We start from the raw sequence: 17,679 nt of genomic DNA, 5'->3' as shown, positions 1-17,679 counted from the left end.
CCTGACTGAGACCACCTGGGGTCTTTGGATTTAATACTCCTTCATGGGTTTTCCGTTTGTGAGCTTGACCTAGTTGCCCCTTACATCCACATAAGCGTTTAGCAGCCGTTAGCTCCCACAGCAGTAAAGTCTAGCGCCCAGCACACAAGATTTGAGGAGTTGTCTCCTTTGGGTTTGAATTGCTCACATCACCATAAAAGCAAGTTTAAAAATGACCAAGAGATTAATTACTTTCAGCCTAACCAGGCTAAATTCCTTCCTGCGTCTTCAGTTGATTATAATATTTTTAAGATAAAATCTGGCAATGGCATCAAAGCTAACGTCCTGAACTTTCAAACAGCCTGAAAGACCTCAAACATCCACAGATGAATACAGGACTACTGCCAGATCTCAGCTCTACATGTGGACTTCGGCTGTTCTGCATCTACCATCAAATGATCAGTTTGCGCCAACTTAACTGCTTGCAATTCTTTGAGGACATTCTAAACTGGGACCATTATTCAATTCTAATTCAAGTATCCCACTTTTGCACTCCACAGCAGCTAAGTGAAACACAGAAATCATCCATCCATCCATCCAATTATGTAATCCAGTACTACAGGACAAGAAGCTACTCAATCACAGCACACAATGGTTGGGTTGCAGACTGTTTCATTGCATATATTAACCTTGAACCTGCTTTCTTTTGAAGACATACTAAATGCTTCCTCTTGCATGGAAGGATATATCTTTGGCTTTCTTCTGCATTACTTCAAACACAACTAGCCATAAAAATGTATTGAGAACACAAGATGCAGTGACTTACAAACACCACATGACAAAGAATATTTGAAGTTTTGGTTCAGAACACTCTACATAAAAATAATTTGAGTTCCAGAAAAATATTGGTAAGTTGATGACAGCGTGGTCCATTAAAGAGTGAAGCAAGGAAAATTTGTAGGGTCACTGTTCTCCTACTAAATCAATTGATCTTTTGGCAACAGGAGAAGGGTGCAGATTAATATGACAGAAAGTTAATCTGCCTTTTCTTTTTCCTCCTACTAACTATATCAGCCTCTTTACTAAAACACAGAAGCTATTTCTTCAAATCTCAGGCTAGACTATCAAGATTCCCTGCAGCAATCTCAGCCCTTCCTATTTCCCTCATTTCTTGGGCCACAAATGCCTCCCTCGTCAGAGTTCTGAAGAAACAATGAAGCTTTTCCCACCTTGCAGGTACCACTACTGGCAAAATATGGAAGAATTACAACTAACCAAGCTGTACACTTATAAATAAATTAAAAAGTAAAGAATTTCTAAATAAATAAAATTACAAATATTTTTAGAAGTCAAGTAAAACTGACAGTGGATGCTAACAGTTCTCTGTTGGTAAAACCATTGCTGTAGTCATTTTCCCATTTTCCTTCAAAAACCATCAAGGTAACTAGACTTCTAACAGCTCAGAAATCCTTTAATGACAGATTGCACACTGATACATTTAATACAGTGATAAAAGGCATAATGTCACAATGAATTGGCATTTCTACCCAAACTGGGACCAAACAACACACATGAAATGTTTGCATCTAGTCTATTATTTCTGGTAAAAGTATTTTCTAAAACACAGGAAATTAAAGATTTAATTATAACTAGCATTTAGAAGTCTACATGTGTAGCTAGCACTTTTAGTTTGACAATATGTTCTCTGTATTGGAAATTGCAGAATTATTCAACAAGTTACATTATTCAATATTGCTGGAAACGTGCAACAGTGATTCTTCTGCACAAATGAGAATTGTTAAGCAAAAAGGCCTCCATTGACAATTGCAAGTCATAATTTAAAAAATACAGGAAAACTTAAAAGATGGGAGGAGGCTCTACATCGACTCAGCCTGTGTGCTGGATTTTTTTTTTTAACAGCATATTTGTAAGAAAATCTTGCATTCCACTTCCAGTATCTTTGGAAATACTTCAATTAACACCCAGATCCCACAGAAATCAAAAAGCAGATGTTCCTAGTTTTAAGCAGTTCTAAGCAGCTTTGCCTCATTTTCAATGAAAACTCCATCTGTTTCCACACAATGTAGTGTATTACTGTAAGACTACATTTTATTGCAGGATACTTTCCATCTGATAAGTTATTTTACATTTAAAAGAAAAAAAAAACCATAAAGCTATAGAATTATCAAATAAATGGAAGTCCTATGTTTCCACACAATGTAGTGTATTACTGTAAGACTACATTTTATTGCAGGATACTTTCCATCTGATAAGTTATTTTACATTTAAAAGAAAAAAAAACCCCATAAAGCTATAGAATTATCAAATAAATGGAAGTCCTATTACTGGTTATATTATATGCCATTATACATTAATTATGTAAATATTTATGTACTAAACACACAATGTCATAAAGAGGGTTGGGAATACTTTTTTGAGAGTTTTTTCACCATCACACTCATGACATCACACACTTTAATCTACCTTTTCACTGTATTATTTAAGGATAGATTCTGCAGGCTTTAATTCCAGAAATGTTACATGTTGGCCCAAGAAAAGCTCAAGTATTTCTTCCCCCTTGTGCCCCCGGGTGCAATACAAAACTCATTCTTTTGGCATCTCTGTTTTAAATTGAAGTTGTGTCCATTCCCATTGAAATGATGTAAGAGACAGTGAAAAATGAATCAAAGTGCTTAAGAAAGAAAACATTTTGTTACAGCTTCCCAAAAACAGAGCAGCGGGATTCAGAATTACAGAATCACAGAGTGGCTGAGCTTGGAATGAACCTCTGGAGATCACCTGGTCCAAGCCGCCTGCTTGTGCAGGGCCACCTCGAGCCAGTTAGTTGCTGAGGAACATGTCCAGATGGCTTCTGAGTTATCTCCAAGGAAGGAGACTACACAACCTCCCTGGGCAATCTGTGCCAGCGCTTGGTCACCCTCAGTAAAAAAAGTGTTTCCTGATGTTCAGATGGAGCTTCCTGTGCTGCAGTTTGTGCCCACTGCCTCTGGTCTTGTCACGGCACCACTGGAAAGAGCCTGGCTTCATCTTTTTTGCACCCTTGTGTTTATATACATTGTATTTATACATATTGGTAAGATCCTCCTAAGCCTTCTTTCTCCAGGCTGAGCAGTCCCAGCTCTCTTTGCCTTTCTTCCTATGTGAGGTCCCTTCAGCATATGCATGGCCCAGAAGCAGGCATACAACCAACCACAAAAAAAGTCAACATCTTCCTACAGAGCAGAACCTCACTTCAAGTCCTTGGTTCCTCTCTCTATCACCCAACACAATAACACACAGCAAAGCACTTTAGCACAGCACAGAGCATAGGCTGCTCACATCAGAGATGCCAGCCACCGTGCCAAGGCAGACCTAAAATCCCTGTGGCTCAGCATGGCCTTGGGAGGTGAATGACAGGAACCGGTTGGAAAGATTCTGGCTACAAGAATAAATATGCTTCCTGCTTTCCACATCTACACAGGAATTTAAAGGTCTAATACAGAAGAAAAGTGCTTCTTCTGAGGGAAGAAAATAAATACAAGATCAAATGCCATCAAAACCACTGGGCCTTAACTAGATCCATGAACACCTTCCTACATTAGGGTCATTAGGGTTTAGCGATTAGGAACTTGTATTCTGTATTTATGTTGGTGTGACACAAGGCTTCATCTTCCTCCCTCAACAAAACCTTCCAGCATTAGGTCTTCATTAAATAAAGCTTGGCTCCAATGCACATCATAAAAAAAAAAAATAATTATAGGAAACAGAAGGACACGGTCACAATGAAGCATACAACAAAACAGCACATGTAGTCCACAGAAGCAGATAAGCAGATTAAAAATTAATTAGATATGGACCATTTGTAGGTTCATTGTCACATTTAACTCTTGCCTACCCTTTTTTTTTTTTTTTTTTTTTTTTTTTTTTTTTGTTAAAAAAGCACTTATTACCTGGGCACTGGGGAGAGGGGCTGCAGTTTCAAGCAGCGGAGGTTCCACTTCCTGTACTGCTGGGACTGGATCCATCGCTCCGTGTTTTTCACCATGTTCTGTTTTTAAACAAAATAACAGCACACACCAGCTGCATCATAAATGTTGAACACTAATTTCAAACAATCTCAAGAGTATGTTGAAATAACTTCTATGGCACAGGCTAAGAAAAAAGCAGACTTAAAAAATCTTTCCATTTCATGGTTTTAGGATGAAAGAAAAACCACTGCACCATTACTGTGCTATTGTTTGTCCACATTTCAAAAAGAAACAAGATAACACATAAGTTTCAGGGAAAAATCTCTAATTAGGCACTTAGAGATTTTATTCTGGTAAAATGGAGAACTACTATTCTCTCACACCTTAAAAATAATGGGAGATACTAATTGCTCACTGATACTCACACGGCTTCCCCACAAAACAATGAATTTTTGGACCCGCTGTTTATCACACTACAAAAACATCTGCAGATACAATTAATCTTACCAGAATAAGTAACATCAGTCTATTGATACAAGTGCTTCTGCCAAGCTTTACTGTAATCATCAGATTTATGGTATATTTCATTTTTAATTTACCTTTCTCTAACTACACGTAACAGGCACGACTCAACCTAACCAACTGATTAGGAGTTGCTATTAAAATGGAAGGCAAGTAAGATGTTCAAAAGAGCAAAACAAAATTTAGTATCTAAACTGCAGAAGCAATTTCTACAACTTACAGAAAGAGCAACAAATTTACAATGTTTGAAGTTACACTAACCTGCATCCGCATTGCTATTGCAAGACAACCAACAACGTTCTCAGCAGCATGGTTGTTTTGCTGACCATAGTTGTGTTTCCCTGTAAGATAGAAGCATTGTACTAATAAATCACAAAGCTTTGTAAGTGGGAACACGTGTATTCGAAAGCTATGTCCAAAGAAAAAATTTCTAAACATTGATACATAGGTGGCTTCTTTGATACTTCAAATGAAATCACCCAGGAGGATGGATATACTGTGGAAACCAGAGAGGAGCTGTATGCTCTGAAGCATATTATGCAAACACACACGTGCATATGATAAAGCATACACATACTTGAAAAAGAAAATAAGGAAACACAGAGATTAATTCCAGGATCCAAATAATTGCTTTTGGATACAAATAATTAATTAAATAAATAAAATAAAAAAGCCAGACAGCTGTGAGGATTTGAAAAGGTGTATGTACGTTAAACAGAACACCTAAATGAGTGTGGTAGACTCATCTTCTCCACACACCCAGTCCAGCGAGAGAGGACAATGAAATGATCACAAAATACTATATAGGATTATTATGCAATGGAATTTATAACTTGGAATTAGAATATGCAAATTTTTTTGAGCAGAAAAAGTTATTTTCATCAATGTGACATTAAAAGTAGATATTCTGAAGAGCCTACACAATTCAGAGTGACTGCAACTTACAGACAGTTACAATTGTTTCTAATGGCAATATACAATATAATAATTATACATTAGCTATCCTAGCTAAACATAATATTTCGTCATTTTCCTGTAATCCTTCTTCTGGCTTGTTCTTCTTTTGCTGCTTATTGACTTTTATCTAGACACAATTTCTCCAAAATTCACATCCTAGTCTCTGTGGGCATATCAAGGCCCTAGTCTCATTCTGAAGGGCGTATACATAACTGTAATAAAAAATAACAACTGTACACTGACAGCTTTAACCTCTCCCCCACAGGGGAACTGCAGTGCAAACCCTGACCTGGTCAAGCTCTCCCTCTACTCATTCCATCTGTACAGATCATGAAATGCGCACGTTGCCTTGCACAGTCCCCCCTCCCGACAAGGGCCCGGCAGTGGCAGGGCACAGGAACCTGGGGCTGGAGTCACAGCGGCAGGCAGAGGTGTGCAGAGAGGCTGGCACAGCACCCCATCACACCACACCCAGCTCCAGCCCACCCTCACACCCATCACCGAGAGAGCAAGAGACCCTTTCCTGCAGACATCCTCAGCCTCATCCAGTATGTTTTCTAATCCTTTCTCAAACTTTCTTGCCAGCAGGCATCTATACATCAGTGACAAAGCTAACCAAGCAGAAGCTGACAGTCCTGACATTAAACTCTAATTGAGAAAGTGTCTGAAAAGTCCTTGTACTTGCATTAACACCTGCCATTAAAAAAAAAATAAAATCTTCTGGAGATGCTGCTTTAGACTCAGACAGAGGAGTTTTACTGGAACAGTCTATCACAGTCGTAAGTTGACTGTTGTTGCTTTGAGAGCAGGCTGGGACAGCTGCCAAAGAGACAAATGATGCAGGAAGAATGAAGTTTAAAATCCCCTTTCAGACAGCTGTGCTTTACAGAAACATTTCAACTTTTTACGTTATTTGGCTTAATACGACTTCTTTATCAGGGCAGAGCTAGCATATGTGTAAATACATATCAGAATTAGCCATTTCCCTTCAATAAACTACTTCTCTCAGGCTGCCTATGCTCCACTCACCCCAGAGATGACTAACCATGCTTTTACAGGGGTGAAGGTGAAGCTAGAGGTGAAAGTCATACACACATGAACTAGCAAGACTATCACAGGATTGCAACAGGATTGCTCTCTTAGGATAAATTTTCCAGATGGGAGCTGGAATAGCACTCTCTGCTTTGGCTTATGGCCAGAAGATCAGCTGAACTGCAGACACTGCGCTCCCTCCTCTGACTCACCTCACCCCAAGGAAGCCCCCCCCCCCCCCATCTGTTTGTACCTTATAGTACAGGTGGGTGAGAGCTGCTGTCATGCACTACCTGTCTGCTCAGGCAGCTTAGAATAGAGAAGAGGTGGGAAATGGTTGATTTTTCCACTAACATATAGATATCAGCTTACAAGTGACCCCAAAGGAGCTGGACATCAAATCCCAAATAATTCTGGCATCCTTAAGTTTTGTTCAGGCACTTATTTTCATTTCTGTATATTTACATATATTTTCTTGCAAGAAAGCACTGAGTGATTTGATTCCAAAGTCATTAGTACAGCAGAACGAGATGTTGCACTGCTAGAAATTGCAGAACATTATTTTTAAATTGTGATAATTTTGTGATAAAGTTGTGATAAGAAAAAAATACTTGAAAAAGAATTCTGTCACACTGGAGCAAGCACTTTTAGCTCTGCTCTCCTGGCTTACATCATTACAGCTGTCCAATTCAGCTACGTCCTTTCAAATTTTGAGTGCTTTTAAAACATGCGAGTGTGTTGGACTACATGTATACCTACGCAAGTTAGAAATCTAGCCATCACCTAGCAAGAATAAAAGTTATTTCATGGCCATTGTTGCTTTCAGGCTTCATTTAGCTCCTGTGACCCCACAGATGTTAAGTTTGACATTTGTAAAGCAAAAAAAGCCCAGAACAATTTCCAAGCACCTCAGCCAGATTCCACCACATATTCAAAGTGAAGAGTCAGTTGTAAGACACAATTGTTTCTCCAAGGTCACGACTGCTCCACAATAGGCTTTTAATAAATATTTTGCAATTAAAGTAAGTGCATTCTTCCTGTCAAACAGACACCTGTGTTTCATATACCTCTCTAGTAAGTCTTGAGGCCAGCATTTTTTAAAGCTGCTAAAATGCATTTCTGCTGTGCTTTCAGAGTTTGTCCAAGATTCTGACAATCTCAAAAGCATAACCATAAAAACAGATAGACATTTGGTAGATAAGTTCTATTTAAATTATCTTGCTAAAAATCTCGTGCCGCCTTTCCAAAGAAATGCTGAACTTAGCACAGCCCACTGCAACAACTTGAAAAATGCAAAGAAATCTATATGCTTATGCCAAATCTTACATTTCCTGCCTTAAGAATGAGTCTTGCTGTGGTATGTGAACACCACTCAAATGTGCAGTTTTCCTAACGGCAGTCTTTTAGGAAGGGAAACACTAATTTTATCTATAGTTCTATAGAGCAACAAAGGCATGAAGATACTTAAGTCTCAAGAGAAGTTATGCAGTTATACTGTGTTATTTATACATATTAAACTGCAGTTACAAAGTAAAACTGCATAACTTTTAGATCCCTGAAGACCCAGACTCCCTCTGCAATGGAAGGGGAGAACTAGGTATCTGGAAGGGGGATTTGCACTAGGCAGCACACAGAGCTGAGAGCGATGAGTCATTAGCAGTCCCACTCAAGGACACTCAAGGACAGGCTCACTCCCATCCTGCCTTCATAGACCTGTACCCTTACCCTGAGGCTGACACCTAAGAGGTTTCTGCTTAGAAGGGTCAGAATGAGGTGGGGGCATTCCTTTTCATTTATTTATCTATAGGTGCTACTGCTGTACCACCATTCCCTTTCTTCTCTGCCCCTTTCCCTTTCTCCCCCATTCCTCCTTCATACAAGAGTAGTAGGTTGACTACCTACTGAAGAGACCCATGCTCCAAGCCCTGCCCCACAGATACTTAACAATTATATGCAACGATCCCTATGCAAAATAAGCAGGCATTAAAGATGCAAAGAGTCTCCTAATCACTAGGCTAGGAAAAAGAAAACATTAATTATTTTGGACAACTTGTGCAGCATCAGCAAGGGATGAGGCTTTGTCCCCACCCTGAGATCCTCATTAGGATCAAAGCACTGTTCTGGGAGGTGAAAGATGAATGCCCAAATGCCTTCAAACAACTGAGGAATAATAACTCAGATCTCCCACACCTGCAGTGTGTGTCCGAGCCAAGAGGATATCACAAAAGACAAGGAAAGGAATCTCTTGTTAAGGCCATGCTTTGCATAGGAACAGCTGCTGCTTTATTATGAACCTGATCTTCCATTAGCCCTGCACAGAGTGTCTGCTTAATTTGTTCTTAGGGAATATTCCTAGTTTAAGAACCATACAATTAGTTTTCCTTGGCCTTATGCCCATTTTCCCAGTTTTGCATCAATCGCACACTTGTGACAGACTAAGAAAAACACATTAACCAATCACACTACCCATGTACTTCTTTATTTTCCTATTCATTCGCAGCATAATCACATCTGGACACTAAACAGACAAATTCGTATACATACAAAAAACCTAGAAAATATCTAGAGATCTTCACAGGACTTTAAGGATTTTTACAGGAAATGCTATTCTAGCAGTAGAATAGAGTAACTTCTGGGAAGCTTTCTTAGTTTTATTCCTAATAAAATTCTGTAGCACTTTTCAAGTGAGAAATTAATGAACACATACCCCCTCCCAAACCAGTCAGGGGAGGACAAAGGAGGGGAATCCAAACTCTTTTTGTAGGAGTAATTACTGCAGGAGACATTCTACCTGTTCTTAGTTACACATGATTTCTCTACTGCTTCCTGCACCATTCTCTGCACACAGTTTCACAGCACTTTGCAGTTGACATTTTTGCCCCTCTTTTCCCAGTGTTCCGGGTGAGTCCTCAGAAGTCACAAGATAACATGCTGTACAAAAAACAGCACTAAATAGCTCATCTAATAACCCAAAAGTCTTCCCTCTGAATTCTTTGAATCCATACCTTATTTAACAATCCTGGTACGAAGAATCTGTTCCAGCCTTTCTTCCCTCACCTGACATGTTTCTCCTATTTATACATCAGACCTGTATATACCCCCTGTACACAAACACCCACTTTTTAAAAGCCCTCTCCCAAAGATGTAGCTTTTAACCACATTGCATTGTCACCAACATGCCACACACTTATCTCAGAGACTCGCCGTACATCACTTCTGAGAACTGTTATCTTTTAACATCTCTTACCTGACAGCAAGTCACGAGAACAACTGATAACGGTGGTTCCAGGCTTTATCCAGCTCACAGAAACATCATCAGGTTTTGCACTGCCAACTACCACCACATCCGCGTGATGAAGCTAGGGACAGCCAAAAACACCCCCCAGGAACAAAACAAGCATTTAACGTTAGAAATACATCCTTGAATATATTGAGACTTACACAGCAATAGTCTTTTGAGAGAAGTATTTTTAATAAAAAAAAAATAAATCCAAATTGCTGGCTTGATTCTTACCCCATATGAAATTTAAGAACAACAGCCTTTAAAGTTAAGTCAGGTAAACAAACTGAAATCAGGCAGGTGTGGTCAGAGTTAGCACCAATAATATTTAATGGGCATCACACACTTTCACAGAAAAAGCCCTATCACTGTCCAAAGTCCTGTCCAATAAGAGACTTAGGAAAGAGAAGGGTTAAAAGACAGTAAATAGGCAATTATAAAGAGTACAGTCAGACCATCAGACAGTAGAAAACCAGACCAGCTGACAAGAATACAAGATGACCTGATCTGCAAATATCAACGTCTTTGAAGAATACCAATTAAAGCATTTTTTTTCCTTCTCAGTTCATGTTTGCTAATCAGTGTCTCTGATTTAATTCAACCTGGCAGATGTTAGAGCAAAAATGGTTACTATGAAAATTCTTATAGTCAAGTGTCTCCCTTTCCTCCTTCCTCTCAAACAGGTCCCTGTACCAATTATCGGAATCACCATGAGCTAAGGGACAGCACCAGAAGCAGATGTATAAAGATCCCCCAAAAAAGCAAAATACGGGCTCAGCACTGCCTCAAACCTGAATGTAAAAATTATTTCAGAGATACAGTGGTTTTGTGAATATTTTGAAAACTGTAAATTAATACAAAGTGTCACAAACTTATCAAGCCTTTCTATGAATTGATTTGGACTGACAAGTGTTCCAGCTTCTTTTTTGGCCGAAAGTGCTCTGACGCAACCTTGCCCAACGCTCCTGCCAAGAAAGAACAGCTAAAATCCTGTCAGTATTTTGTAATCCTGTCAGGTTTTTGGCACAGCTGAGCATTCAGGAGGGGAGACGAGCATAACTGTGGCAAAAAAGGCGGAAAGCTAAAAAAGCTCCATCTTTGCCTCAGAGGACGCACTGATGGCCTAACCCTCCTTACAGATCCACACGCAGAAACAAAGCCAAAAGTGTGGGAGAAGATTTACTTGCTTGACAAATGACTAATGCAATGAGCTGATTCAGGCTTCAGCCAGAAGTCCTGCAACACTCCTATGATTGCCTGTGGACGTACAGTCTCAGTCACTCAGCCTTATCCAAACTGCTTACACTTCTGTGTCTGGTGTGAATATCAACTTACATGCCACTCCTAGAAGGCCACATAAATCATAATGCTTGACCAGCATCAGGTCAAATCACACTGAGGAATCTGCAAGCAAAGTTGGGTAAAAAGATGCTGCAATGACTTGTGTACCAAGAATACTATGCTGAAGACACACTTTCCTCTGCAAAAGGAGGCAGTCTCTACTGTAACAGTCAACATCATCAGCACAGAGAAAAACAGTGATTATTCTTGGTTACATGAACCCAGCCTATTTTTTTTTTAAGAAAAAAATGAATCATACTCCAGCAATTATAATTCATATACTGAAAGTCAGGTATGTCTTCCCATGCAAAGCCTCTGGGATAAGGACTAAGAGCTTTGCACGCCACATAGCATCATGAAACTATGAACCAGCTGAGAGCTGTCTGCAACCAGTAATAATTTTGACAAATATTCAGCCAACATACTTATGACAGAATTGATCCAACATAACTATAATACCAGAAAACAACTGACCTGACCAAATACTCATCTCTATGACTACCAATCATAATGTTCAAAAATATTCTCAACAGCTGAACACAATCATTTTTGTACCCAACATTAACACTAGTTTCAATGGCTAACAACACACATACCCGTAAATGTATCGGAAAATCAGCTGAACTTTTCATCTCATTGCCCTGCCCCACCTCCTCCATGAAAAAAGTTGTGTTGCATGGCAGCGAACAGTTGACCTACAGGTTGAAGACACAGTGATCTCAGATCCTTCACCACTATGATTTCTTTTTCCTTATTTCACAAAGAAAGTAAATGTAAAGGAGAAAAAAAAAAAGGCCCAGATACAATTGTAACTGTCACAACATAAGCAAGTATTTTATGTGCAACTGTCGCAAAAAATTCTGGAGAGTCAATAAAGAATATATCACAAACACTTTGTAGAATTTATTTTCCCCTGTGAGTATTTTAAAAAAAATTATATCCAGAAACTTGCTTGACTGGGAGAATGCATCCACTGAAAGCAAAACAGTTTACAGTTTTGGGTGCCCTTGGAAGAGATTTACGTGATCTCCATCAGGGCATTTTGGTTTCACTTGCAAGAAGTCACGCCCATGCCTCCCCTGCTTTTTTTCCTCTCTTGCCATAACCTACTCTTCTGACTGCCTGCAAATCACTAAAGCAAGCAGCAAGCCTTGGGAGGCATGTGCAGGCTTATCTCCTACATCAGAATCAAATCACAGATGTTAGAGATGGAAAAGACCTGTGAAATCATCACATCCAACCTCACTAGCAAATGCATCACACAGTCCCTGGACAGAGGACGGATCTGCCACGAACCAGATGCTACAGGCAGCCATAGCCAGCAGGTCAAGGAGCTACCATGAGGGGGACCGTGCAGCCGCAGGGCAACCAACTGCTCCCTGGGCAGCAAGGCTGCATCCCACCAGACAGGCTAGAGGGAGGAATGACAAGCATCATGCCAAACCATCTTTAATGTACTAGGCAATAGGCTGAAGACAAAGTAAACTAATATTCCATTCAGTATTCTGCCTTCTCACCAGTAAATATTTTTTCAGTTGGGAAGAGCTGTACCAATAAATAATCTGAAAATTTAGCTCATAACAAAATATGACTCTCCCCACCAACATTTAAGCAGAAGCAGATCAAGCACCACCACCCATTCCCAAGACAGAACTCCAAATGTTAAAACAATACAGACTTCCCAGCCAAGTACTTGATGGTAATTGTACAAAGTAGCTGTATATTCCAGACAACTGAAAACCCACTTTGCCATGAAGCCTGCATAAAATTTTTATCTCCCCATAGTTAAAACTGACTGCTGAAAAGCCATTTTAAAATACATGATCAAAGAAAAAAATAGTTGCAATTAATATTTGAAATGTTAAAGCCCTCAGTTTCCTGGATATTAAGTTAGGTCAGCTAAAATTTAAGAGATGGGATGAGGAATAGGAATCTGACACAAGTTTTTTCACAACTCTCCTAATGAAAAAAATCGTTTTACACATCAGTTTACAGATCACGTTCTATGTCACTCACAGCAATTCTAATTACTTTCTGAAATCTTGAAATTTTTTTTATGTCAATGACTAGAGTCAAGCACTTTCTCCACCCAGGCACATTCTCTTTACATGGTTTCTTTCAGCTCCATCTCTACCTCAGGAAGTTTAAGGTTTGCAAATCATTGGCAGCCCAGTGGGACAACTATGCACGGCCTGCTCCAGTCCCTCCCAAATGGCCACAGTCCTCAGGGATAAGCTGCAGCGAGCAGCCACCAGCTCCCATCTTCTTGCCCACACACCAACAGCCCCTTCCCTACCACATCAGCCTGAATCCATTTGCCCTGTACGGTGCATGGGAAAATTAGGTCCACATCTCCACTGTGGGCTCAAGCCAACCACTACGACGCATGTTTTAGCGACTCTTCCTCTAGCTCACAAACAGGGAGCTAAATTTCAAATTGCCAGGAACAGAGACAATCACATAAAATGTTGAAGCAGAAGTACTTTGTCTACAGCGTTGTCTTTAGAAACTCTCACACAGTCTCCCTCTCCTTTCCTCTTATGTGATCCATATACCTGGTCTCATGTTCTTTTATGCTTACGAAACCAATTTCTTTTAAATTATTATTATTTTTGCCAGTGCCAAGACTCTTGGTCTTATCAGGACAGCAAAAACAGAACAGTAAATGACTAAGGGACATCTGACAGTCTGAAGCTGAAGTGTTGGCTCTAAGGAAAAGCAGACTGTGGCCAAAAGAGGTTCTTATCCAACCTGAAAAGGGACCTCCCATTCATACACTCCAGCTGAACCACTCTCCTACTTCTCAACCAGGGTTTTACAAATAAATTAATTCCTAATTATACCTAGAGAAACCAATTTTCAGGTTTTTTTACAAAAATATTATAGGATAGCAGCTCTCTTAAAACAGGCATGATGTGGTTCACATGCAGACTACATTTAAGATGATATGCTGAAATCGTGATTGACTGAATTTTCATAGCTGAAATTAAATTCCATTTTCTCATAGGTACTAAGTATTATCCATGTTTTGGCAAGAAAATAATCTGTATTTTTTCATTTGAATCTATTTGATAACTTCCTTTCAAACTACAAGGCCTAATTCTAACACAATAAAGGATTAAGCACATCAGTTCCCATCCTTTACCTGTAATGCTGAACTGACTTTTGGGTAGTCCCATTTTTAAATGACAAGAAGTCAGATGTTCCCGAAAGTATGTCACTAGGTCATTCTTCAGGCACTCTGCAATGATTATGCTTTGAAAGTGTTATCTACACAAAGCTTAACAGAATGATAGCATCTTACCTATTTCCATCAAAGTGCTCACGTCTTTATCTCTTTCTTCATTATTTATTTTACTTCCAACATATCAATGCAAAAAGAACAGCATTTCTTCATGGCAACTATGCACAGCTGTCCCAGAACCTTCTGAAATATACTGCTTTCTTTCACTTGTAATTTTCTTTGAAAACCCAAGAAGCTCAGGGGTGTTGAAGGATGTGGCTCAGCTGTGCCATGATGATTATTTTTAATAACTGAAGTCAAGCAAACCCAAAATGAAACAAAAAGAAACACTAATAATCTGTTCACTTCAACAAAATATGAAGTGGGGAGGGAAAAGAACATACAGAGTGTGTCCATTACTCATGCAGGTCAAAGCAAGGGAATTAAAATGTACCATTATTTATTTTCTCCCCCTTTCCTGCCATAGGACAGAAAAGACTTGCTTTAAAGGAACACGCTAAGTCAGATGGTAGATGTTATTATGCTGTTTGTCAGCAGAGCTACCTCTACGTTGTTAGACTTTTCCTAAGGTGGACTAAAACATACCTTCCTCTTGATCATTTTCAAAATATTTTTGCAAAAGTGCGTGAGTAAAAGAAGCAATAACAAGCCCATAGCAATACAAAAACTGATCCAAAGAAACCTACAGCCTTAGTGTTCTGCATCTCATTTAAATTAAAAGAATTTCTAAAGAAAACACTTGTTGTTATGCTGTCCTTTAAAAAGAAGAACAAATCAGCAGAGCTAGTCAAAGGTAAATGTAGGACCCGCTTAAGGAAGGCACTACATCATTAAGTCCGGGATTAATGCTTCGGTGCAAATGGGCCTGGCCAATGGATTAAGCCAAATAAGGTACACGTACGTGTAAGATCAGTTTTCCCTTTCCTGGTATATATTGCAAAACAAATGCATCCCAGTGAAAAGTTCATACTCTTTGTAAGTTCATCTCTTGCTTTGTAATTGAAATTGCTATGCTACCACAGGTTATACTTCCAAACAGCAGCACACAGACTGCTACTGTAGAGGTATCACATTCAGAGGAAGGAGAAAAAGTGTACAGCCATGTATAATATTAGTGCATTGTGCAGTAAAAAAACGCCATGAATTAATTCTTTCAAGTCTTAGAAAACCTTGACATCAACTAAGACATTTCCTTACATGTAATTCAAATAAAAAAAAAGAGAAGAAACTTTATGAGCCTTTAAATTGTTCCTAATCAGCGTTTTGAATGAGCACAAGAAAATAAATTCATATCATCAGCTATAATCATGTTATCTAACAACGTTTTACTTCAAATACAAGACAGCAGTGCCTTGTTGTCCCATAGGAAATCTGCGCTCAGTTTCTGACACTCCAGCTTCTGGGAATATGAAACAGGATAGTTTTTTCTGCATGCATTAGATTTTATCTAAGAGCTAGTGTTAACTGTAACAGAGTTACATCCAGCCAGGTTCAGCAGTGCTCTGAGGGTTACTGGTGACACGCTGCTCCAGGCTTACAGATGAGGAAAAGGAAGACAGGTTTCCCCCAGGCTCAGCTGATTAGTCCTGCAGGCAAAGCAGAAACTCCTGTAGCGCCAAAAGTTAAAATGAACTTGGGAAGACTGACGTGCAAAGCCTCAAACTGCCTCCTGCTTAGGCCTCCTATTCTGTTTCCCATCAGTGACCTGCTGCAAGAGGTAAGCTATGGGGATTGCCAAAAAGTAAAGCACGATTATGGGAAAGCATCTGGATGCAAGGAAACAGATCTCTCTCCAGCATATCGACAGCACAGCATAAGCAGCTCTGGTCTGGTCCAAGTGTTTTGCTGTGAACCAGTGGAAGCACCTCTGGCCACTGTGTCACCCACTCCCACCCAGTCCAAAGCAGTCCTCTAGCACAACCCCAAGCAATGAGAAATATAATTAATAGTAGTCATGTCTCGTTCTTTAAGTTCACTGTGCTCCCATCTCCAAGAGAGGCACGTGTTTCCTAAGGGCTGTCAGTCACTTAAAGCACAGAGCTGGGACAAGCCTGACAAAAACATCCGCAGCTGTGAAAACACAGGTTTGCCAGAGAAATTTCTAACTATGACAGCTGCTCAAGCTTATTTCCTCCTCCTGTCCTTCCCTTCGATACCGAGGCTGGCCACCATCCATTTGCATTGCCTGCCACCTTGTGGCGGCTGCTCCCAACTGCAACACAAGAGCTGTCCCTTGCACCTCGCCCCTCCGGCAACCTGCAAACAGTCCCTAGGGTGCGTGCGCTTCTTCTGCAGCTGATTCTGAACCCCTCTGCACGCGCCCAGAGGACCACACATTCCCTGTTGTATTATTCTTATGAAATCTGGGACTAAGGAACAAACTGGGAAGTTAGACAGGAAACCATACCAACTTCTAAGCTGTTGCTCTGCAAAAAGCAACCGCGAAGACCGTGTAAATTAAATCCTTTGGATTAAGGCTCCTGAATTTCACTGAATCCTTTTACAGGTCTCGTCAGAGATAAAGATAGTGATCCTCCTTGTCCCAAAAGAGGCAGCATTTGTGAGACACAAATTCAATCAAAGTAATTGCATACAGATGACTGTATCGCAGGACAAGGCATCTCTCTCTTGCACCAAGGGAAAGAAAAAGGGAGACCTAACACATTTGTTTTAAACCGCACTCCTGAATTCCTTCTCACACAGCTACCAGTGTAAAATAATGAAGTTATAGCAGCCGCTGCTACATATGTAATATTCTGGTAGAGGCCTCTGCTTGCCACAGCAGGATTTCTGAGCAAGCAGGAAGGAGAAAAGACCCTAACCCACGATGGCTACCAGCGAGCTCCAGCACCCCATCGCCACCCGTGACTGCAACAAGAAGTCTCCCTCTCAGGATCGTCAGGGAAGGGGAGCAGTGGCACGTGGTCAGCCGGGACGGATGCCCGGATGGTGGGGATGCAGGACAACCCCCGGGCACCGGGCAGACAGAGGAGCACTCACCTTGCTCTGCAGTTGAGGGGCTTCCCACTGGCAGCTCACGGTCACGGCTCCCTCCCTCTGCAGCATGCACTGCAAGGCGGCACCCACCGCCCCGCCGGCTCCCACCAGCAGCACCGTCTTTCCACCTGCGCGACACAAGGCGAGTTGTTCAGCTGCAAAGGCAGCAGCATCGGGCTCCGCCGGGCCACAGAGCTGGAGCATCGATGTGAACTCCCCCTCTTCACCAGGCCACCCACCACCGAAGCCCTCCAAAAGAGGCAGCAAAGTGGCTGAGGACAGGACAGGGCTGTGTGCCTGCACAGCCACAGCAGCTGTGGCATTACAGACAAGGTTTTTGGAGCAGCCCATACAGTATC

At 40.6% G+C, this 17,679-nt stretch overlaps 1 protein-coding gene across 4 annotated transcripts in view; it reads right to left on the bottom strand.

Moving 5' to 3' along the window:
* The window catches only part of MTHFD1L (methylenetetrahydrofolate dehydrogenase (NADP+ dependent) 1 like), a 157,342-nt gene that overhangs the window by 129,799 nt on the left and 9,864 nt on the right, over positions 1–17,679 (bottom strand). For all 4 annotated transcript variants that reach the window (XM_055714473.1, XM_055714471.1, XM_055714472.1 and 1 more), the window contains exons 7-10: positions 17,324–17,448; positions 9,706–9,817; positions 4,731–4,810; positions 3,930–4,027 (exon numbers count right to left, since the gene is read on the bottom strand). In XM_055714473.1, coding sequence (XP_055570448.1) covers positions 3,930–4,027; positions 4,731–4,810; positions 9,706–9,817; positions 17,324–17,448 — 415 coding nt within the window. The remainder of the gene's footprint in view (positions 1–3,929; positions 4,028–4,730; positions 4,811–9,705; positions 9,818–17,323; positions 17,449–17,679) is intronic.

This window comes from Falco cherrug, chromosome 6 (assembly GCF_023634085.1).
Source record: "Falco cherrug isolate bFalChe1 chromosome 6, bFalChe1.pri, whole genome shotgun sequence".
NCBI classification, from domain to species: domain Eukaryota; kingdom Metazoa; phylum Chordata; class Aves; order Falconiformes; family Falconidae; genus Falco; species Falco cherrug.
The sequence above is the reverse complement of the archived record's forward strand: the minus strand, read 5'-3'. Positions and strand labels throughout refer to the sequence as shown.